General features: G+C 39.8%; 2 protein-coding genes and 1 non-coding gene across 9 annotated transcripts in view; 2 read left to right on the top strand and 1 right to left on the bottom strand.

Moving 5' to 3' along the window:
• The window catches only part of FAM168A (family with sequence similarity 168 member A), a 211,290-nt gene that overhangs the window by 147,403 nt on the left and 40,142 nt on the right, over window positions 1-23,745 (top strand). The gene's annotated exons all lie outside the window — the stretch shown is intronic.
• Window positions 6,730-8,455, bottom strand: LOC102281414 (protein SET-like). Its single transcript, XM_070383758.1, is given in 1 exon segment — window positions 6,730-8,455. A coding segment is annotated over 1 exon segment (879 nt). The 5' UTR covers window positions 8,441-8,455; the 3' UTR covers window positions 6,730-7,561.
• LOC138991049 (U6 spliceosomal RNA) lies at window positions 14,170-14,273 on the top strand. The gene has a single exon (XR_011467097.1). It is a non-coding gene; the product is annotated as a U6 spliceosomal RNA (small nuclear RNA).

The raw sequence follows: 23,745 nt of genomic DNA on the forward strand, positions 1-23,745 counted from the left end.
GCTCTGGTAACCTCTAATCTAGTTTCTGCCTCCTTAATTTCCCTATTTTAGATATCACAAGAGTGGAATCATACAATATTTGTCCTTTTATTTGGCTTATGTCACTTAGTATAATATTTTCAGGGTTCATCCATGTTGTAGCATATATCAGAATTCATTCCTTTCGATAGCTGGGAAACAGTTCATTTATGCCACATTTTGTTTATTCCATTCAACATTTGTCTCCTTAAATCCTGTGAAATAAACTTTAGCCCTTGGATGCTGAACCATGGCTGTCAGCCTCTGTGCTGGTCCCTCAGCCAGCAAAAGCAGCTATGAGCAATCAAACACATAAACAAACCCTGTGGAGGAACAAGGTTCTTATGGCCAACCCTAGCTCCAGCAGGCCATACCAGCAACTCAGGGCTTCACTGTCACTGCTGTCTGAGTGTGGGAAAGGGCATGGGCTGGGCAAAAGACTGAAATGAACTGTTTATTGACTAGACTCTGGTGTTCCAAAGTAGTTACTACAGAGAGTTTCTGCTAGTTCAGGTTTGGTGGAGAGATGAGTTTCTGGAGCTTCCTGTTCTGACATCTTCAGTATGTCACTCCCAATATAAGTATCCTTTAAAAACAAAACCTGGTGTCATATAAAAAAGATTTGTTACCATTGCATAAAAGAAAGTATCAGGAAAGGATTTTTTTTTTTTTCTTTTCCAGGTAAGGTCCTAATACTTCCAGTATTCTTGGCAAATAAAAAATAGCATTGTCCTGCTTGATGGTGGGTGACATGTGCTTTCCATGTGTTTGTTCACAGTGACAGATTCTCAGAAATAGCTGAGGTAACAGCAATGTGTTCAGTCATTGGCATATTTCTGTTAAATGATGGAAATATTGTCCTATAGCTCAGTTGGTTTCCTATCTTCTACCCTGGTGAAAAAAAATCTTTATTAATTAGCATGCTGAGAGCTTTGAATCAAGATTTAGGTGCTTTCTTATGCCTGGGGAGATTCAATTTAAGGTTTTGCTTTAAGGTATTTCAGACTTGCTTTGCTTTCTTGGTGGCTCAGATGGTAAAGAATCTGCCTGCAGTGCAGGAGACCCAGATTCAATCCCTGGGTCAGGAAGATCCCCTGGAGAAGGGAATAACAACCCACTCCAGTATTCTTGCCTGCAGGATTTCATGGACAGAGGAGCCTGGTGGGCCACAGTCCATGGGGTCAGGGTCACAAAGAGTCAGACACGACTGAGTGACTAACACTTGCCACCTTCCAGGGTACTAGCCCTTACTTCTTTACACTGCTGATACTTTTTGGATTGGCAGCAGGATTGCTAGACAGAGCTCTGGGGAACACCATGTTCCAACCTTGAATCTAATAATAGTAGTTCTATTAGTAACTATTTATTGAGTAACAAGATATATGAGCTGGGTGCTTTATAGTTCATCTCATTTAAGCCTCCTAATATCTCACAAGATGGACAATATTGTTGAGTTTTATAGATGAAAAAACTGATGCAGGGAGGTTAAATGACTTTTCCAGGGTCATGCTGCTGCTGCTGCTAAGTCACTTCAGTTGTGTCCAACTCTGTGTGACCCCATAGACGGCAGCCCACCAAGCTCCCCTGTCCCTGGGATTCTCCAGGCAAGAACACTGGAGTGGGTTGCCATTTCCTTCTCCAATGCAGGAAAGTGAAAATTAAAAGTGAAGTCGCTAAGTCGTGTCCGACTCTTAGTGACCCCATGGGCTGCAGCCTACCAGGCTCCTCCGTCCATGGGATTTTCCAGGCAAGAGTACTGGAGTGGGGTGCCATTGCCTTCTCCGTTCCAGGGTCATAGAGGATTTCATTACAGTTTTCCTAGGCTCCAAAGACTTCTCTGACCTGTATCACATCCTGAATGAGAGGAGGCTGAAATTAAAAGTTCTTTATTTTGGCTCAGCTTGCTTTTTCCAAAATAAAACAAAATGAGGAGGTTAAGGATATTTTGTACAACATGGGAAATATAGCCAATATTTTATAATAACTATAAATGAACTGTAACTTTAAAAATTATGATTCACTATATTGTACACTTGTAACTTATATACTGTATTTCAATAAAAGAATAATAAAATAAGTTTCTTAAAATGAGGCAGTTGCTCCTCAAGATGCCTTAGAAGCTAGTAAAGGGCAGAGTTAAGCAAAATAGGTGTTCTCTTCCCCTCTAGTGGAGAAGGCAATGGCACAATGGCCACTCCAGTACTCTTGCCTGGAAAATCCCATGGATGGAGGAGCCTGGTGGGCTACAGTCCGTGGGGTCGCGAGGAGTCGGACACAACTTCACTTTCACTTTCACCTTCCCCTCTAGTAAATGTCTGCTCAGGCCTATTTTATATATAAGCTTCCAGGTGAGATTTTGTTTGAAGGGAGGGTTCTCCTGCCACACGCAGAGGGAGGTAAATGAGCTGGTCAGGATGAACTCTGACCTTCCAGTTTCTTATATACTCTATTCTTCAAATTGTAAGATTATCAATTTTGTGAAGACACATACATGCAATGACTGTGACCTTTGTGTATGTTACCTCTCCATGGACTTCCTACCTTAACCAGCACAGATTGTAAGGAGAAAAAAGACAAAAGTAAGGAAGTAGTTGCAGTAGTGAGACATGCTGTCTCAGAGGGATGTGCCACTCTATTCCAAGAACTTAACATAATAAATGGATGTACTTACAAACTGCTGTGGAGTAAAGTGGACATAGGGGAAGGACCATAACTCTTCAGAGGTTGTTATCAGGAAAGCCTTCTCAGAGGTTAAGCATGAAACTAGGTCTTGAAGCACAAGGTGGAGTTCTCAGTTCCAGGTCTGGTTCTGCTGCTAATAACTGCAAGACACTGGGAGAGTCTTGCTTTCACTTCCTATCCAGGCTATGAGGAACTTACATGAGTTGTTCAGCAATTTCCCTTCCAGTTCTAACATTCTGGGCATTAATCTATAAATTTTCTTTAGCTCTCTTTCATTATAAAGCAACTGGCTACCTCAAACCCTTAATCTATTTCTTTTGCCTCTTCTTGAACACAGTTTTCTATGCCCCTTCTTGGAATCCCTGGCCTTAATGAAAGGTTGAGATACAAGGAAGGTGAGGTGAGCTCAGTACCCTTACTCAGAACCCTCTCCTGCAGCGACTCTGTCAGTCCAGGTCTTCTTGCCCTAGGGCTCCTGATGTTCTTGGGCAAGACCAATAGGAAACTATAGAAAGCCTTTACACAAGGCTCCTCCTGAAAGAGATTAAGGATAAGCCATGTGAGTTCATTCCCTTTTCTTACTAAATAAGTTCATGCAATTTAATTTTCTATTAGTTGTTTATGATGATTCCTGTGTGTATGTGTGCTTAGTCTCTCAGTCATGTTCGACTCTTTGTGACCCCATGGACTATAGCCCAGCAGGTTCCTCTGTCCATGGGATCCTCCAGCCAAGAATACTGGAGTGGGTAGGCATTCCCTTCTCCAGAGGATCTTCCCGACCCAGGGATCGAACATGGGTCTTTTGCATTGCAGGAAGATTTTTTATGGTCTGAGTCACTAGGGAAACCCCTATTATGATTCGTAGTTAATGGAAGCATAATTTAATACTTATGTTAAATTGTACTTAGCCCTGAATGATATTTAGTATAGTATTTATATTAAGTTTCTTCTAGAAATTTAATTAGAAGAAATGGAGTAGCTGTCATAGTCAGCAAAAGAATCCAAAATGCAGTACTTGGATGCAATCTCAAAAATGACAGAATGATCTCTGTTTGTTTCTAAGGCAAACCGTTCAATATCATGGTAATCCACATCTATGCCCCAACCAATAATGCTGAAGAAGCTAAAGTTGAATGGTTCTATGAAGACCTACAAGACCTTCTAGAACTAACACCCCCAAAAATGTCCTTTTCATTATAGGGGACTGGAATGCAAAAGTAGGAAGTCAAGAGATACCTGGAGTAACAGGCAAATTTGGCCTTGGAGTACAAAACAAAGCAGGTCAAAGGCTAACAGAGTTTTGCCAAGAGAATGCACTGGTCACAGCAGACACCCTCTTCCAACAACCCAAGAGAAGACTCTACACATGGACATCACCAGATGATCAATACCAAAATCAGATTGATTGTATTCTTTGCAGCCAAAGAGGAGAATCTATATCCAGTTTGCAAAAGCAAGACTGGGAGCTGACTGTGGCTGAGACCATGAGCTCCTTATTGCCAAATTCAGACTTAAATTGAAAAAAGTAGGGAAAACCACTGGACCATTCACATATGACCTAAATCAAATCCTTTATGTTTATACAGTTGAAGTAAAGAAAATAGATTCAAGGGATTATATCTGATCAACTGTTTATACAGTTGAAGTAAGAAATAGATTCAAGGGATTATATCTGATCGACAGAGTGCAGGAAGAACTATGGACAGAGGTTCGTGACATTGTACAGGAGGCAGAAATCAAGACCATCCCTAAGAAAAAGAAATACAAAAAGGCAAAATGGTTGTCTGAGGAGGCCTTACAAATAGCTGAGAAAAGAAAAGACGCGAAAGGCAAAGGAGAAAAGGAGAGATATACCTATTTGAATGCAGAGTTCCAAAGAATAGCAAGGAGCAATAAGAAAGCCTTCCTCAGTGACCAATGCAAAGAAATAGAGGGAAACAATAGAATGGGAAAGACTAGAGATCTCTTCAAGAAAATTAGAGATATCAAAGGAACGTGTCATGCAAAGGTGGGCACAATGAAGAACAGAAATGGTATGGACCTAACAGAAGCAGAAGATATTAAGAAGAGGTGGCAAGAAAACACAGAAGAACTGTACCAAAAAGAGCTTCATGACCCAGATAACCACGATGGTGTGATCACTCACCTAGAGCCAGACATCCTGGAATGTGAAGTCAAGTGGGCCTTAGGAAGCATCACTACGAACAAAGCTGGTAGAGGTGATGGAATTCCAGTTGAGCTATTTCAAATCCTAAAAGATGATGCTGTGAAAGTGCTGCACTCAATATGCCAGCAAATTTGGAAAACTCAGCAGTGGCCACAGGCCTGAAAAAGCTCCGTTTTCATTCCAGTCTCAAAGAAAGGCAATACCAAAGAAGGTTCAAACTACCGCGCGATTGCACTCATCTCACACGTTAGTAATGCTCAAAATTCTCCAAGCAAGGCTTCAACAGTACATGAACCATGAACTTCGATGTTCAAGCTGGATTTAGAAAAGGTAGAGGAACCAGAGATCAAATTGCCAACATGTTAGATCATAGAAAAAGCAAGAGACTTCCAGAAAGAACATCTACTTCTGCTTTATTGACTATGCCAAAGTCTTTGACTGTGTGGATCACAACAAACTGTGGAACATTCTTAAAGAGATGGGAATACCAGACCACCTGACCTGCCTCCTGAGAAATTTGTATGCAGGTCAAGAAGCAACAGTTAGAACTGGACATGGGACAACAGACTGGTTCCAAATAGGAAAAGAAGTACGTCAAGGCTGTATATTGTCACCCTGGTTATTTTAACTTATATGCAAAGTACATCATGAGAAACGCTGGGCTGCATGAAACACAAGCTGGAATCAAGATTGTCAGGGGAAATATCAATAACCTCAAATATGTAGATAACACCACCCTTATGGCAGAAAGCAAAGAAGAACTAAAGAGCCTCTTGATGAAAGTGAAAGAGGAGAGTGAAAAAGTTGGCTTAAAACTCAACATTCAGAAAACTAAGATCATGGCATCTGGTCCCATCACTTCATGGCAAATAGATGGGGAAACAATGGAAACAGTGAGAGACCTTATTTTGGGGGGCTTCAAAATCACTGCAGATGGTGATTGCAGCCATGAAATTAAAAGATGTGTGCTCCTTGGCAGGAAAGTTATGACCAACCTAGACAGCATATTAAAAAGCAGAGACATTACTTTGCCTACAAAGGTCTGTCTAGTCAAAGCTTTTGTTTTTCCAGTAGTCATGTATGGATGTGAGAGCTGGACTATAAAGAAAGCTGAGTGCCGAAGAATTCATACTTTTGAACTGTGGTTTTGGAGAAGACTCTTGAGAGTCCTTTGGACTGCAAGGAGATCCAACCAGTCCATCCTAAAGGAAATTAGTCCTGAATATTCATTGGAAGGACTGATGCTGAAGCTGAAACTCCAATACTTTGGCCATCTCATGCAGAGAACTGACTCATTGGAAAAGACCCTGATGCTGGGAATGGTTGGAGGCAGATGTAGAAGGGATGACAGAGGATGAGATGGTTGGATGGCATCACCGACTCAATGGCCATGAGTTTGAGTAAGCTCCAGGAGTTGGAGATGGACAGGAAAGCCTGGCATGCTGCAGTCCATGGGGTCACAAAAGAGTCAGACACTACTGAGCAACATAACTGAACTTACATTAAATTATAATTTCCCTGAATACAGCTGAAAATGGGTGGGCTTTGATAAAGGACTGGAAGAGCTTTTGCCTATGCTGTATAGATTCTCATTGGAATGATTTCTGTTGCTTAATGTAGTGGGGAGAGCTGCTACTTGAAGTCAGAAAACTTGAACTTGAATCCTGGCTCTGCCTGTATCTAAAAACTTCAATGGATTTTACTTTGAAGGCCTCAGTTTCCTCCTCTGTAAAGTAGGAAAAATAACACCTACCTTATTTATTACTTATCTGTGAGATTTTAAGGAAATAAATGATCTCTAAGAACTTTTGTGTGTGTGTGTGTGTGTGTGTGTGTACACATTTAGTTTTATTGTAACAAAGCAACTTGTACACTTTTAACATTTAAAACTGAGCATCATCTTTCCTTTCCAGTGAAACAAAAAGAAAAATTTAAAAATAAACAGGAACAAAATTACAATAGAGAATGTCAATTGCAAATAAGATCCTACAGGTTCTGCTGATTCTCCCATCGAGTGGCAGGGCTCAAGTCATCATTAGGAGAGAATTTTATTTTAAAAGTGTCATCTTAAACTGCAAGGATGTCCGTTAAACATCACAATTAAACATGCCAAAGAAGAAGCCATGTTGTCAAAATGCCCACTTAACCCACCCAAACATCTCAAACCCACCCTTTGCTGACCTTCTATAACCCCATTTTTTAAAGTTTTTTTTTTTTTTTTTTTAAACAAGAGAAAGTAGACAGATACATGTTGGTAAATGCTAACTGTCCATATTCACATAGAGACACAGTGTAATCTCTGAGCCCAATATACAGAGAAAGGAGGAAAAAAGCTAGAATTCTATGCACTACTACACAGGGGCCTAGCACCCTCCAGCTTCCAGCAGAGCTAAGGGAGCAGAAGGTTTTTCTTTTTTTCCCACAGAGCATGGTGGTGTTGATTCCATAGTTTTTGTTGAGACAGGAAGGGATAAAAATGAATTTGGAACAGAAAGGGGTAGAGATTCTTGTCCCACTGAATTCTGCTCAAGGTATTTCCCCCCCAAATAAGTTGTGAACCATGGTATAAAGGAGAAAAGAGACCTCAAAAACAGGGCGACTGAGCACAAGAGGAGGAAAAAAAAAAAAAAAGACTGCAACTTGCTCCCAGGGACTGGAGAAAATTAAAAAAGGTTGGAATCCATCAGTGTTCCATTAGTCATCTTCTCCTTCATCTTCCTCTCCTTCCTCCCCCTCATCATCATCTTCATCTTCTTCACCTTCATCCTCATCCCCTTCTTCATCAATGTCTTCCAATCCTTCTTCCTCTTCGTCGTCGTCGTCATCCTCTTCTCCTTCCCCTTCCTCATCATCCATGTCAGGAACCAAGTAGTACTGTAATGGATTTGGCCAAATATCATCTTTGATGACCTCTCCTAACTCATCTGCACCTGCATCAGAATGATCAGTAAACCAGGTGAAGAAGCTTTCTGGTTCCTCATGCTGTCTCTTCCTGCTGGCTGTATTCTGTGTTTGACTTGATCGTTTCGTCAGATCCTTTCCAGATTTCCATTTGATTTCAGTGGACTTTGAAGATGGATCACCACTCTCATTCAGATGAAATTCTTTGGAGAGAATTTTATTTTCGAAGTAAGGGTTTTCATCAAAATAAAAATCTATTCTGTAACCTGATTTAATGTCTTCAAATTCTGTCACTTCAACTCTTGTCAAATAATGCAGCGCCTCTTCATCCTCCTCCCCAAGCAGTGCAGACACTTGTGGATGGTTAACAAATGTTGTTACCCAAAAATTTGGGATTTTGGCGATCAATTCTGACCTCTTCTGAAAAAATGGTTGGTGGAGTTTGTTATATTTCTGTTCTACTTTCAAAATCTCCTCACTGGCTTGTTCATTAAGTCTGTCTATTTCATTTTGTACTTCATCAATATGTTCAATTGCTTCTTGCTTTTCTTTTTCTTCCTTCGGCAAGTTTGAAGAAGCAGATGCCTCGTCTGGCCTGGAGGCAGGAGTCGGCCTGGCCTTCTTCAGTTTCTTCGCTTAGGGTGGAAGAGAAGACTGGTGTTTGGGGGCCATGCTGGGGAAAAAAAGCCAAGAATCCTCCCAGGGGAAGAGAGAGGAACTGCGAGCTCAGAGAACTTCTATGAACTTTTAAAATGAGAACACAGCTAGTCTGGAGTGGTGCTGGATCAGTGATTAGGCTGACTTCTTGTTCTGGAGTTAACTGCTTGGGCAGGCTGAGGGCTCAGGGGAGGTCAGGAGGTTGATGAGATTAGCAACTTTACTAGTGCTGATCCATTCTTTTTTGTGTGTTTTGAAGGTTGCTCCCTGGCATTTGGAGGCAGAATTGGCCTGCTTCCTGGACTTGTACTTCTCAAAAAATCATGAAGTTTGGGGATAGGAATGGAAGAAGTCTAGAAGTTGGGAAAAAAGGATACCTGGGTAGAGATGACACCCTGTTATGCCCCATACACTGCAGAGTTGTTTCTCCTGTGAATGGGTTAGTAATAATAGCTATTTCTTACTAACTTGTGGAATAAAAATAGGGCTTCCCTGCTGGCTCAGACAGTAAAGAATCTGCCTGCAATGCGGGGAGACCCAGGTTCGATCCCTGGGTCAGGAAGATCCCCTGGAGAAGGGAATGCCTACCCACTCCAGTATTCTTGCCTGGAGAATTCCATGGACAGAGGAGCCTGGCAGCCGACAGCCCATGGGGTCGAAGAGAGTCGGACGCAACTGAGCGACTTTCACTTATTAACAAATGGTTGGATGGCATCACTGACTTGATGGACATGAGTTTGAGCAAGCTCCAGGAGTTGGTCATGGACAGGGAAGCCTGATGTGCTGCAGTCTGTGGGGTTGCAAAAAGTCAGACACAACTGAATGACTGAACTGAACTGAACACTAATGGTTGTTCTTTGTTGAACATCCTTTGTCAGCCACATGCAGTGTTTGGAAACTTTCCTAGTGTTCCTGACATTGGAAGAGAGCAAACTCAGCCTGAAAATAGCCCAGAGAGTTAAACTTTATTTGAAGTCTGAAGTTTATCTTCAAAATTCATAAGATCAAAATTCATAAGAATTTTACCTTAAATCACCTTTATATAGTCGTTATTTTCTTTAAAATGAATACTTTAAGGTGTTTGGTAGTTTTTTGTGTTTGGTAAAAAAAAATTAGCATTTCAAGAAAGTGCATCCTGTTTATTCAATGCTTTCATGTACCCTCTAGCGCATAGTTGAGTAGCCACAAAGGTCCCTTATCCAGTTTGAGAACTATGTTGTCATTATTTTATTTAATCCTTATTAAAATATATAAGTTTTGATAGATGTAGATATAAGTCAAGAAAGATGGAAAAACTTGTCCCTGTCACAGAGCCAGAGCATGATAGAGCCAGAATCACATCTAAGTTTGGATGCTCCATGTTAAGCACTGAGCTACATGTTGTCTGTGTTATTTACTGCCTATGGTTGTTTATATTTCTATAACCCTCACTGTTCTTGGGGCTTCTCTTGTGGCTCAACTGGTAAAGAATCCGCCTGCAATGTGGGAGACCTGGGTTTGATCCCTGTGTTGGAAGGTCCTCTGGAGAAAGGAAAGGCTACCCACTCCAGTATTCTGGCCTGGGTATAGTCCACGGGGTCTCAGAGAGTCTGACGCTACTGAGCGACTTTGACTTTCACTGTTCTTGCAGGCACTCACTGTGTCCTCAGTGTTTAACCCAGTGCTTAACTCAGAATAAACTCTGAGTATTGACTGACTGAATGAATAAATGACTAAAGCACCAGGTCCCTAATAATGAAACTTTTTCAGAGATCCATTAAGTGTCTGGCAGATTGAACTCAGAGTTTAGAATAAACATTTTCGTTCTGAGACTCTCCTTCTAAAGCAGTGATTCAGTTAACGCTAAGCCAGTTCTTCTACACAGAAAGGAATATTTGTAGAGAACTCTAGATAAACAAGACTGTCCAGGAACTAATGTTCTCCCCTCCCTTCCCAGACATTTCTACTGAGCTTGAGAAAGCAGTATCGCAATTCACCTGTGACTCACTGACAGCTCCTAAGCCATCAGGAAAGTTATCTCAGAATTAGGTGGTTTTTTGTTTGTTTCCTTACCCTCTCATACATACACTCATACACACTCTCTCTTCTCCTTCCATGTACCCATCCATCCCTGACCAGTACCATCATGTACAGGTGTATTGTGGACAAAGCTTCAGAGTCATTGTCATAACGTTGTTGTTTTCTTAATGGCAGCTGGTTGTGAGTAGTCTGTGCATACTTTGGGAGATTGGTGAACCTCTGGTGCTAACTTGTCCTTTCTTCCAGAATGTATTGCCTGGAGCTCCTAGGAGAATTTCTCTTCTAAAAACCCACTGGCATTGCCCACTGATCTGAAGCATTTGGAATCTAGTCCTTCCTTAAAGGGAAATCTGTAGAAATCTGTTAGTAGTTGCTTTTAGGGGGATTTTGGAGGGTGGGGTGGGAAGGATTGTTTTTTGTTTGTTTGTTTAAAAGATGTAAGCAAAATGATATCCTGATAGAGTATCTCTTCTTAGGATTGAAGAGACTTTTCACAAAAGGTAGCCAACTGTGAGTTTTCAAAGATTGATACCTTCTAGCAGTGGCTTCTAAGTGTCCTCACCAGGCCTAAGAATTTGTTAGAAATGCAAATTCTTGAGCCCTACCCCAGATCTACTGAATTACAAACTCCAGAGCTTCCCCAGGAGTCTGTATTTTCACAAGCTCCCTAGGTGATTCTGATGCTCAAATCTGCCATTTAGTTAAATGTTTAATAAATAGTTTTTTCTTCTTTCCCAATTCAGTGATCTTGTCTAGGAATCTTGCCATCGTAAATGTCATAATTTCTCCAGGAAGTACCTTTTGGGTTCTGAACAGCTGTAGAAACAAAGGCAATGTGTTAGCTTGGAGACATGTCAGCTATGGCACCTGTGTCAGCTGTGACAGAAGTGGCTGGCCCCCTCCCAGACAGACTGGAAGGTCTATGAGCAAGCTGCTCAAATCCTGGACAGAGGAATAGAAGCTACAGTTTTCAGGAAGATGGCCAACAACTCTACCTTTCCCCTATACATCTTAGGAAAACTAAATAATTGGCCCCAAAAAATGGCTTTAAAAGGACATATGTTGGGTGAGGTCAAAGGTGTGATTACTTGAAAATTGTTCAGCTGGTGGCGAAGGTACTTGAATTTAAGTGTCTAAATCAGATTTTTGCTGTTATCGCTCCCAGCAGGAAAAGAGGCAGAAAAATCAATAGCCCTTGGTCTTATTTAAGCTACAGAACCACACTTCTTGTTATCTCCAAAGGCCTCTGGCTGCCAGAGAGAGACGCTTGGGCCATCACTGTCACAACAAATGCTGCCAAGATTGTAAGTTTCTCCTTAGTTTTTTGAACTCTCTCATCTTAGACTTGCATGGCAGGGAGCCTGAAATCTTTGTGGCCCATGAGATAAGTGGGGGTGAGCAGCCAAGACCTATCTCCAAACCTTCCTTCCCTTTACCCTCCTTAGGATGGCCCCTGAGCTGGGAGAACTGAATTCAGAAGTGCAGACATGAGGGGTGGGCAGGTCCAATAGAGTTGGCCTGTTCTGAGCAACTCTGTTGTGATTTAGGTTACTGACAATTCTGTGTTCCCTGAGGAACATGGAGGTCTTGAAGAAGTAGACTGAATAATTGATATTATTATAATCATTTTCATCATTTGAATACCCATTCTCTGCCAAGTCCAATGCCAGGTGTTTCTGATATAGCTTAACGATTGACCCCCTAATTTTGAATCTTATTAACTCTATCTCACACACTAGCAAAGTAATGCTCAAAATTCTCCAAGCCAGGCTTCAACAGTATGTGAACCGTGAACTTCCAGATCTTCAAGCTGGATTTTAAAAAGGCAGAGGAACCAGAGATCAAATTGCCAACATCTGCTGGATCATCGAAAAAGGAAGAGAGTTCCAGAAAAACATTTACTTCTGCTTTATTGACTATGCCAAGGCCTTTGACTGTGTGGATCACAACAAACTATGGAAAATTCTTTAAGAGATGGGACTACCAGACCACCTGACCTGCCTCCTGAGAAATCTGTATGCAGGTCAGTTAGAACTGGACATAGAACAACAGACTGGTTCCAAATAGGAAAAGAAGTACATCGAGGCTATATATTGTCACCCTGTTTATTTAACTTATATGCAGAGTACATCCTGCAAAATGCTGGGCTGGCTGAAGCATAAGCTGGAATCAAGATTGCTGGGAGAAATATCAATAACCTCAGATATGCAGATAACACCACCCTTATGGCAGAAAGTAAAGAGGAACTAAAGAGCCTCTTGATGAAAGTGAAAGAGGAGAGTGAAAAAGTTGGCTTAAAACTCAACATTCAGAAAACTAAGATCATAACATCCGGTCCCATCACTTCATGGGAAATAGATGGGGAAACAATGGAAATAGTGAGAGACTTTATTTTGAGGGGCTCTAAAATCACTGCAGATGGTTACTGCAGCCATGAAATTAAAAGATGCTTTCTCCTTGGAAGAAAAGGTATGACCAACCTAGACAGCATATTAAAAAGCAGAGGCATTACTTTACTAACAAAGGTCTGTCTAGTCAAAGCTACGGTTTTTCTAGTAGTCATGTATGGATGTGAGAGTTGGACTATAAGGAAAGCTGAGCACTGAAGAATTGATGCTTTTGAACTGTGGTGTTGGAGAAGACTCTTGAGAGTCCCTTGGACTGCAAGGACATCCAACCAGTCCATCCTAAAGGCGATCAGTCCTGGTTGTTCATTGGAAGGACTAATGTTGAAGCTGAAACTCCAATACTTTGGCCACCTGATGAGAAGAACTGACTCATTTGAAAAGACCCTGATGCTGGGAAAGGTTGAAGGCAGGAGGAGAAGGGGATGACAGAGGATGAGATGGTTGGATGGTATCACTGACATGATGGACATGAGTTTGAGTAAGCTCCGGGAGTTGGTGATGGACAGAGAAGCCTGGCGTGCTGCAGTCCATGGGGTCACAAAGAGTCGGACACGACTGAGCGACTGAACTGAACTGAGCTCTATCATTTGATTACGCTGTACCACATATAAATGCCTGAAGATGCTACTGGAAGACTTGACTGATGGTAGTTTAAACAAATAAAAGTATATTTTTCTCACATAAAAAAAATCTGGAGGTCAGTGGCAGATGGCATTGATTTATTAGGTCTGTGATTTCAAGACTGGTATCCCCTGAATCTTTTCGCTTTTTCTGCTTGTTCTAGGATGACTGCTATAGTTGTAGGCGTCACCTGTGTGACCGAGGTTGAAAAAAGGTGATGGAATATCGAAATACTTGTCCTTTTACTAGAAAAACAATGGCTTTCTCACAAGTTCCCCAGGAGACTTATGTGTTTATTTCCTTGATCAGAACTGGGCCACTTGGCTAGTCCTAAGGAATAGGAAGGCTGAGAAAGTGGGTACTTTACCAGCCTCAGGAGGGCGGAGGGGGTTGGAAATGGGCAGTTAGCTAGCCAGCCCATGGTCTACCAAAATGACCTGGATGAGTAAGTTAGCTTCTCTAGTTGGTTTCCTCATCTATAAAATAATGGTAAGAGTGGAACCTACCTCATGAAGGGGTTATGAAAATTAAATGAGATCAATGTAAAGTATTCAGTAGCATGATACTTGACACACAGTAAGTAATAGTATTATTTTTATTGCTATTATTATTATCACCTCAATTCTGCAAAGTTATTATTTTTCCATTTTAAATGAGGAAGCCAAAGCTCAGTAAGTGGAAATAATAGTTTGCCTCGTGCTTGCTTAGGCAGCACATATACTAAAATTGGAACAATACAGAGATTAGCATGGTGCCTACGCAAGGATGACATTCAAATTTGTGAAGCCTTCCATATTTTTTTAAAAAGATAGTTTTCCTAAATTCACAGAATTCAAAATGATGAAACAGATTAGAACCGATATCTGCATCTAAAGTCCATGCTCCTTTTTCTGCAGTGGCAGTTGAGTCAGCAGAGAAATGGTGGTTAGCTGGTAGGTTCTTTTTGGCTAGACGCGTGGCATCAGCCATATGGGCTGTGTGATTAGGGAAGGAGGGAGACTAAAAATAGAGTAGATTTGCACCTCCTAGAATAATGGAAATAAAAACAAAAATAAGCAAGTGGGACCTAATTAAACTTAAAAGCTTTTGCACAGCAAAGGAAATTGTAAACAAGGTAAAAAGATGACCCTCAGAATGGGAGAAAATAATAGCAAATGAAACAGCTGGCAAAGGATTAATTTCAAAAATATATAACCAGCTCATACAACTCAATACCAGAAAAACAAACAATCCAATCAAAAAGTGGGCAAAAGACCTAAACAGACATTTCTCCAAAGAAGACATACAGATGGCTGATAAACACATGAAGAGATGTTCAGTGATGCTCATTATTAGAGAAATGCAAATCAAAACTACAATGACATATCACCTCACACCAATCAGAATGGCCATCATCAAAAAAAATTCACAAACAAGTTCTGGAGAGGGTGTGGAGAAAAAGAGAACCCTCTTGCACTGCTGGTGGGAGTGTAAATTAATACAGCTACTATGAAAGACAGTATAGAGATTCCTTTAAAAAACTAAGACTGGAACTGTCATATGACCCAGCAATCCCACTTCTAGGCTTATACCCTGAGGAAACCAAAACTGAAAAAGATACATGTACCCCAGTGTTCGTTGGAGCACTATTTACACTAGCTAGGACATGGAAGCAACCTAGATGTCCATTGACAGATGAATAGATAAAGAAACTGGTGTGTGTGTGTGTGTGTTAGTTGCTTAATCGTCGGTCCAACTCTCTGTAACCCCATGGACTGTAGCCCACCAGGCTCCTCTAAGAAGCTGTGGTACATATATACAATGGAATACTACTCACCCATAAAATGAAACACATTTGAGACAGTTCTAATGAGGTGAATGAACCTAGAGCCTATTATAGAGAGTGAAGTCAGTCAGAAAGAGAAAAACAGATATCATGTATTAACACATATATATGGAATCTAGAAAGATGGAACTGATGAACCTGTTCACAGGGCAGCAGTTGAGATGCAGACATAGAAAACAGACTTACGGACAAGGGCAGGGAAGAGGAAGGAGAAGGTGAGATGAATGGAGAGAGTAGCATGTAAGTATACACACTTCCATATGTAAAATATAGATAGCCAATGGAAATTTACTCTATGACTCAGGGAACTCAAACTCGGGCTCTGTAACAACCTAGAGGGGTGGGAAAGGGTAGGAGATGGGAGGGAGATTCAAGAGGAAGGGGACATACGTACACCTATGGCTAATTCATGTTGATGTATGGCAGAAATAAAATATTGTAAACCAATCATCAATCAATTAAAAAAAAAAAAAGTGTGTTTGGATAGTGAGATCACAAACAGAAGCCCCTGCTGGGACATATAAAGACCAAGAGAAATATGACTGAAGAGATCATCATTGGATTGATACTAGATCCACAATATTGAGGGATGAGTATTTGAGAAAAATGGAAATATAATTTAATAAGAGCTTTAAGAAAAGCCAGTTATAAGAGTAGCTAGAGGAACTTCCCTGATGGTCCAGTGGTTAAGAATCCACCTGCCAATGCAGGGGACATGAGTTCGATTCCATGGGATCTTCCTAGGAAGATCCTACAAGCCTCTGTGACTAAGCCCATGGGCCACAACTACTGAACCTGATGCCCTAGAGCCTGTGCTCCACAACTAGAGATGCCCCCACAGTGAGAAGCCTGCATACTGCAACTGGGCCATAGCCCCCACCTGAAACTAGAGAAAGCTCAAGCCCAGAAATGAAGACCCATTTAAAATGCACAAAAGGTTGTAATACACAATATACACAGCTGCACACAAAAAGTTTCCTGTATTCAAAGGCATCACTGACTCAATGGACATGAGTTTGAGCAAGTTCAGGGAGTTGATGATGAACCAGGAAACCTGGCGTGCTGCAGTCAATGGGGTCACAAAGTCGGACACAACTGAGCTTCTGAACTGAACTGAAAGCATAATGACTGATTCAATGTTTCTACAAAAAAACACACTAAGATGGCTTCTGTCTAGCCTTTGCTTGGCCAAATAGCGATAGGTCTACTCACCTGGAGCCAGGTAAGGGAAAGGAAAAGCAGGAGTGAGGGACATGATTGAAGACTGAGAAGCTTTTCATTAAGTAGTTTGAAAATCTACAGGAAATGCAACCATTTCCAAAATGGGTGGGGGACTAACATTTATTAAAGCACTTACTGCTCTGTGCCAAGTATTTATGCTAGGTATTTTGCATGCTACCTCTGTTAATTTTGAATCCACACTGCCTTCCTTCAGAGCCCCTGTTCTTCCTACTGGATTATGATGGCTACCATAGGATGTCCAGAGCAGGAAACTCCTTCTCCTGACTGTCAGTAGGAATATTGAAATGGGTGTCTACAAAGCAAGTTCAGGACTTCTCTGCTTTCTTCCCTAGCCACTCACATGCAGATACAGGAGAAGGAAAAAGAGGCACTGGTCCCAACATAAACTGTTGTTCAGTCGCTCAGTTGTGTCCAGCTCTTTGGACACAACATGCCAGGCTTCCATGTCCTTCACTATCTCCCAGAGTTTGAGTCAGTGATGCCGTCTAGCCATTTCATCCTCTGTCACCCCCTTCTCCTCTTGCCCTCAATCTTTCCTAGCATCAGGGTCTTTTCCAGTGAGTCAGCTCTTTGCATCAAGTGGCCAGAGTATTGGAGCTTCAGCATCAGTCCTTCCAATGAATATTCAGGGTTGATTTCCTTTAGGATTGACTGATTTGCTCTCCTTGCTATCTAAGGACTCCAGCACCACAGTTTGAAAGCATCAGTTCTTTGGCGCTTAGCCTTCTTTATGGTCCGACTCTTACATCCATACATGACTCAAAAAACATACACCAAACAATTAAATGAATTAGTCTTTTTTTAAAAAATACCAAAACAAAGGCTCTGAGAGTTGATTTGCTCAAAGTCACAGAGCTAATAAGTAAAAGAGCTGGGATTTGAGTCTAGGTCTACCTGTAAATGAAGCTCCTGCTGTCTCTAAAACTGTGCAGTTTGTCTGAGTTTGACACCTCCTCTAAATGTCCACAACAGTGTTACTTGTTTGAATCAAAAGTAGGGGAAGGTATATGGTCTGAACAAAAATAACACTCTACTTAAAAGTCTCTCTTGTAACTAACTCAGAATTGCAGCAGCCTCTGCAATCCAGAAGCCAGACCAAATTGGAGGGAAAGGGAGTCAGGTTAGTTGCTAAAATTCTTTTTGTCCTTCTTTCCAGTTCTCCTACAGCTCTTTGTATTTTCCTCTTTGACAGCCTTTATTGGAAGATACCGAATACCAGGGTTACTTAAATGTTTGTCTTTCTCATAGAGGAAAAGAGATCATAGAGGGCAAAGATTGTCTTTTCATTTTGCACTTGTTGTAGTACCTAAAGTGTAATAAGTGTTAAAGTACTTGTTTATTTAATTGAGTTGACCATGTCTTGTTTATTAGCTCACTTTTGAAGGCAATCCCTCAGGTATTAACTTTTAATATATACACAATTCCAAAAAGGTTGAATTTCTGGCCTTCTAGCCTACAGCACTGGGAAAGGGCTAGCAAAGAAAGTCTAAAAGGATGCCGGCTTCAGGATGATAAAATGAATGTAAGAGTGTTAACTACCTGAGCATAAATAAAGATGCTTTAGATCTATGCCCGTAATTTCTTTCATGTTTCAGGAGGAGAAATGTCTTTCCTTCATTAGAAATGAAAAATTCCTCTATCTCCTCCTACTTCTTCAGGCCGTCATAGCCACTCTGTTCCTTTACTATCAACATTTTTACTTATGTTTTAACACAACCTACATGAAATTAAAAGACATTTACTCCTTGGAAGAAAAGTTATGACCAACCTAGATAGCATATTGAAAAGCAGAGACATTACTTTGTCAACAAAGGTCCATCTAGTCAAGGCTATGGTTTTTCCAGTGGTCATGTATGGATGTGAGAGTTGGACTGTGAAGAAAGCTGAGCGCCAGAAGAATTGATGCTTTTGAACTGTGGTTGTGGAGAAGACTCTTGAGAGTCCCTTGGACTGCAAGGAGATCCAACCAGTCCATTCTGAAGGAGATCAGCCCTGGGTGTTCTTTGAAAGAAATGATGCTAAAGTTGAAACTCCAGTACTTTGGCCACCTCATGCGAAGAGTTGACTCCTTGGAAAAAACTCTGTTGCTGGGAGGGATCAGGGGCAGGAGGAAAAGGGGACGACAGAGGATGAGATGGCTGGATGGCATCACCGACTCGATGGATGTGAGTTTGAGTGAACTCCGGGAGATGGTGATGGACAGGGAGGCCTGGCGTGCTGCGATTCATGGGGTCGCAAAGAGTCGGACATGACTGAGAGACTGAACTGAACTGAACTGTTCCAATAGCTTCACTAAATCTGCTCTGTGTCCAATTAAAAAGCAGATATTGTCATAGTGAATTTTTTTTTAAAGATTCAAGAATTTAATATCTATAGGAGATATATTTTAGATTCAAAGATATAAAAAGTTGAAAGTAAAGAATGGAAGAAGATGATGTAACAGGAACCATAAGATAGCTAGGGTGGGTATACTATTATCAGACAGAATAGCCTTTAAAATAACAATAACCATAATGTTACTAGAGTTAATGAAGGACATTTTATAATAACAAAGGAGTCATTCATGAAGGTAAAACAGTTATAAATATATACTTCATAACAGAGCCCCAAAATACATGAAATAAAAGCTAACAGAAATGAAGGCAAAAGATGGTTCAACAATAGTAGTTGAAGACTTCAGTACATCTCTTTCAATAATGGATTAAACAACTATGCAAAAGATCAACAAAGAAATAGAAGACTTAAACAGCACTGTACACCAGCTACACCTAACAGATATCTGTAGGACACCCCAACAACAGGCTTTGACAGTCAGAAGAATTTAATTATTTTCCAGAACACATATAACCTTCTCCAGGATAGACTATGTGCTAGGCCATAAAACAACTCTCATTTAAAAGAGTGAACTCATACAGATTATGTTCTTCAATCACAGTGGATTGGAATTATAAATCAATAATAAGTTTAGAATTTAGTGACAATTAAATAACATGCTCCTGAATAATCAGTGGGCCAAAGAAGAAATCGCAAGGGAAACTAGAAAATAGCTGGAGATGAGTGAAATACACCTGACCAAGACTTATAGGACATAGCTAAAGTAGTGCTTAGAAGGAAATTTATAGCTATAAAAGCCTGTATTAAAAATGAAGAATAACCTCAACTCAGTAACCTAACTTCTCACCTTAACACTCTGGCAGGGGAAAAGAGCAGACTAAACCTTAAGCAAGATGAGGAAATAATAAAGATTAGAGCAAAAATCAGTGAAATTAAAAAAATTTTTAAATCAATAAACCAAAAGTTGTTTCTTTAAAAAGAGCAACAAAATTAACAAACTTTTATCTAGACTGATTAAGAATAAAAGAGAGAAGACTTAAATTACTAAAATCAGGAATGATATAGGGAGCATTACTACTGACTTTACAGAAATAAGGATTCTAAGGGAATACTATGAACAGTTGTATGACAACAGATCAGATATCTAGGTGAAATGGACAAATTGTATATGGTTCATGACTTAATAATGATGGTTTGACTTGGGATTTTTCACCTTTGCAATGGTGTGAGAGTGGTACATATTCAGATTTTGAATTCTGACGTTTTCCTGAGCGAGCAACATGCAGTGTTGTAGTTTCTCATGATGCTGGGCAGCAGCAACGAGCAGCAACTCCCAGTCAGCCACATAATCATATGGATAACAACCAACACACTTAAAACCATTCTGTACCCACACAACCATTCTGTTTTCAACTTTGAATATAATATTCAATAAATAAAATATGTAATACTTTATTATAAAACAGGCTTTTGTATTAGATGATTTTGTCCATCTATAGGCTAATGTAAGTGTTCCAAGCATATTTAATTGTAGGCTAGGTTACACTATCATGTTTGGTAGATTAGGTATGTTAAATACATTTTCAACTTACAATATTTTCAACTTATCAGGACGTAACCCCATCTTAAGTCAGGGAAGATCTGTACTAGAAAGACAAACAACCAACCAACAAACATCCCATAAAGAAAAGCCCGGGACAGATAGCTTCATTGGTGAGTTCTAACAAATACTTAAATGAGAATTAACACTAACCCTCCTCAGACTCCTCCAAAAAATAGAAGAGGGGGGAATCATTCTATAAGGCAAATATTGTCCTGATACCAAAACCAGACAAAGACATCATAAGAAAACTACAGACCAATATCCCATAAATGTGAAAGTCCTTAAAAAGATACTAGCAAAATGAGCAATAACTTATAGAAATGGTTATATTATATACTACAGCCAAGTGGGATTTATCCCATAGGTGCAAGAGCCACTCATAATAGGAAAACCAATCAGTGCAACACATCATATTAAAACATTAAAGGACAGAACTCACATAATCATCTCTATAGATGAAGAAAAAGCTTTTGACAAACTCTGATACCCTTTCATTATTTAAGAAAACAAAGAAATAAACAAGCACGTCAGCAAACTAGGAATAGAAGGAACTTCCTCAGCCTGATAAAGGACATCTGTGAAAACCCATGGCTATCATCATACTTAACAGAAAAGGACTGAATGCTTTCCCCGTAACATTGTGAACAGGACAAGGATGTCCAGTCTCATCACATCTATTGAACATTGTGCTGGAGGTTTTAACCAGGGCAGCTGGGCAAGAAAATGAAATAAAAAGTCATCCAGATTGGAAAAGAAGAATTAAAACTGTATTTGCAGGTGAAGCAATCTTACATAGAGAAAATTCTGAGGAATCCATGCAAAAACTGTTAGAACTAGTAAATGTGTTCAATAGGGTTGCAAGATACAAGATCAATACACAGAAGTCAATCTATTCAATTGTAGTAGACAATCCAAAAATGAAATTATGAAGCAATTCTGTTTATAATAGCATCAAACAAAAAAGGAATAAATTTAACAAAAGCATAAAACTGTGTACTCTGAAAAGTGTAAAACATTCTTGAAAGAAATTATAAATCTAAATAATTAGAAAAATGCCCCATATTCATGAATTGAAAGATTTAATATTTTTAAGATGGTGATATTTTCCCAGTTGATCTCCAGATTCAACACAATCCCTATCAAAATCCCAGCTGACTTATTTGCATATTTTGACAAGCTGTTCCTGAAATCACATGGAAATTCAAAGGATCCATATTAGCCAAAACAGTCTTGAAAAAGAATAAATTTGGAAGACCCACACTTCCCAATTTCCCAGAGTTATTAAAAAGCTACAGTAATCAAGACAGCATGGTTCAGGCATAAGGATAGACATATGGATCACTGGAATTGTATTGACTATCCAGAAATAAGCCCTTGCATTTACAGTCAGTGACTGTGTAACAAGGGTACCAAAAACAATTCAGTGGAGGAAAGAATAGTCTTTTCAACATATGGTGCTGGAACAACTAGATATCCACATATGAAGGAATGAAATAGGACCCCTGCTGTACACCATGTGCAAAAATTAACTCAAAATCGTTCAAAGACCTAAATATAAGAGCTATAAAATTCTTATAAGAAAACTTGGAGATAAATCTTTGTGACCTTAGATTTGTCAAGGGTTTCTTAGATATGACACCAGTAGTACAAGGAGCCAAAGGAAAAAAATATGTAAATTGGATTTCATTAAAGTTAAAAAAACGTTTGTACTTCAAAGGACACCATCAAGAAAGCAAACAGACCGTCCACATATTTGGGATAAAATATTTGTAAATTACCTAATAAGGGACTTATACCTGTGTCTATATGTCAAGAACTCTTACAACTCAGTAATAAAAAAATAACCCAATTAAGAAATTTACAAAGAATCTGAATAGGCAGTTATCCAAAGATGATGTACAAATGGCTGATAAACGTTTATAGGAGATGTTTAACATTGATCATCAGGGAAATGCTGGTTCAAAACTACAGTGAGATTCTGCTTAATACCCTTAAAGTGGCTATAATTAAAAAGGCAGGTAGTAATAAGTGTTGGCAAGCATATGGAGAAATTAAAACTCTCATATACTGCCTCTGGGAATGTAAATTTGGTAGAGCCATTTTGGAAAACAGTTTGGCTGTTCCTCAGGTGATTTCCTATCTCTATGGCCTTGCTTATACTGTTCTTTTTATTTGGGAATGCCAATCCTTTTATCTTTGCCTGTCAGAATCCTGCCTGTCCCACAAAGCCCAGCTCAGTTTACAATTTCCCAAGCCTATAGTCTTAGAAACAGATTCTGCTAGGTTGTGTGTCTCTTTTTAGTATTACAAAATTGCTTTTCACAATGCTTTTACTGATTCCCATTGTTTCAGATTCTTCCTAACATTAGATACTGTCAGACTTATTTGTTAATGTTTGTTAGTCTGATAGGTTTGAAGTAATATTATATCCCATCTACTTGTGTTTTGCTGATTACTAGTATCTTTGAACATCTTTTTCTTTTCTCCTCCATCTCCCGAGTCATTTGAGTGATTTTTTTTCTGTGAATTGCATGATGAGATTCTGTTGGTTTATTTTCATTTTCTTATTGATTAATATGAGTTCTTTCTTCTGGATACTAGTTCTTTTTTCAGTTCAGTTCAGTCGCTCAGTCGTGTCCAACTCTGTGACCCCATGGACTGCAGCATGCCAGGCCTCCCTGTCCATCACCAACTCCTGGAGTTCACTCAAACTCATGTCCATTGATGCCATCCAATCATTTAACCATCTCATCCTCTATCATCCCCTTCTCCTCCCACCTTCAATCTTTCCTAGCATCAGGGTCTTTTCCAATGAGTCAGTTCTTTGCATCAGGTGGCCACAAGTATTCGAGTTTCAGCTTCAGCATCCGTCCTTCTAATGAATATTCAGGACTGATTTCCTTTAGGATGGACTGGTTGAACCTCCTTGCCATCCAAGGGAGTCTCAAGAGTCTTCTCCAACACCACAGTTAAGAATCATCAGTTTTTTTTTTAGATGTGTGATAAATATATTTTCTCACTCCGTGCTTCTTTTTTTAACTGTTTACATTATTATTATATATTATAATAGCATCTTGTCATACAGATTTAAATTTTGAGAAGTTAAATTTATCAACCTTTTATAGTTTTTTGTTTGTTTTGGTCTCATCTAAGAAATACTTTGTAATCCCAGGGTCAAACTGATATTCTACTGTTTTTTTCTAATAGTTTTTAAACCTTTTATTTCTTTAATTTAGGTCTTACATCTTTCTGGAATTGGAGAAGTGTG

Source organism: Bos mutus, chromosome 15, assembly GCF_027580195.1.
Source record: "Bos mutus isolate GX-2022 chromosome 15, NWIPB_WYAK_1.1, whole genome shotgun sequence".
Taxonomy (NCBI): domain Eukaryota; kingdom Metazoa; phylum Chordata; class Mammalia; order Artiodactyla; family Bovidae; genus Bos; species Bos mutus.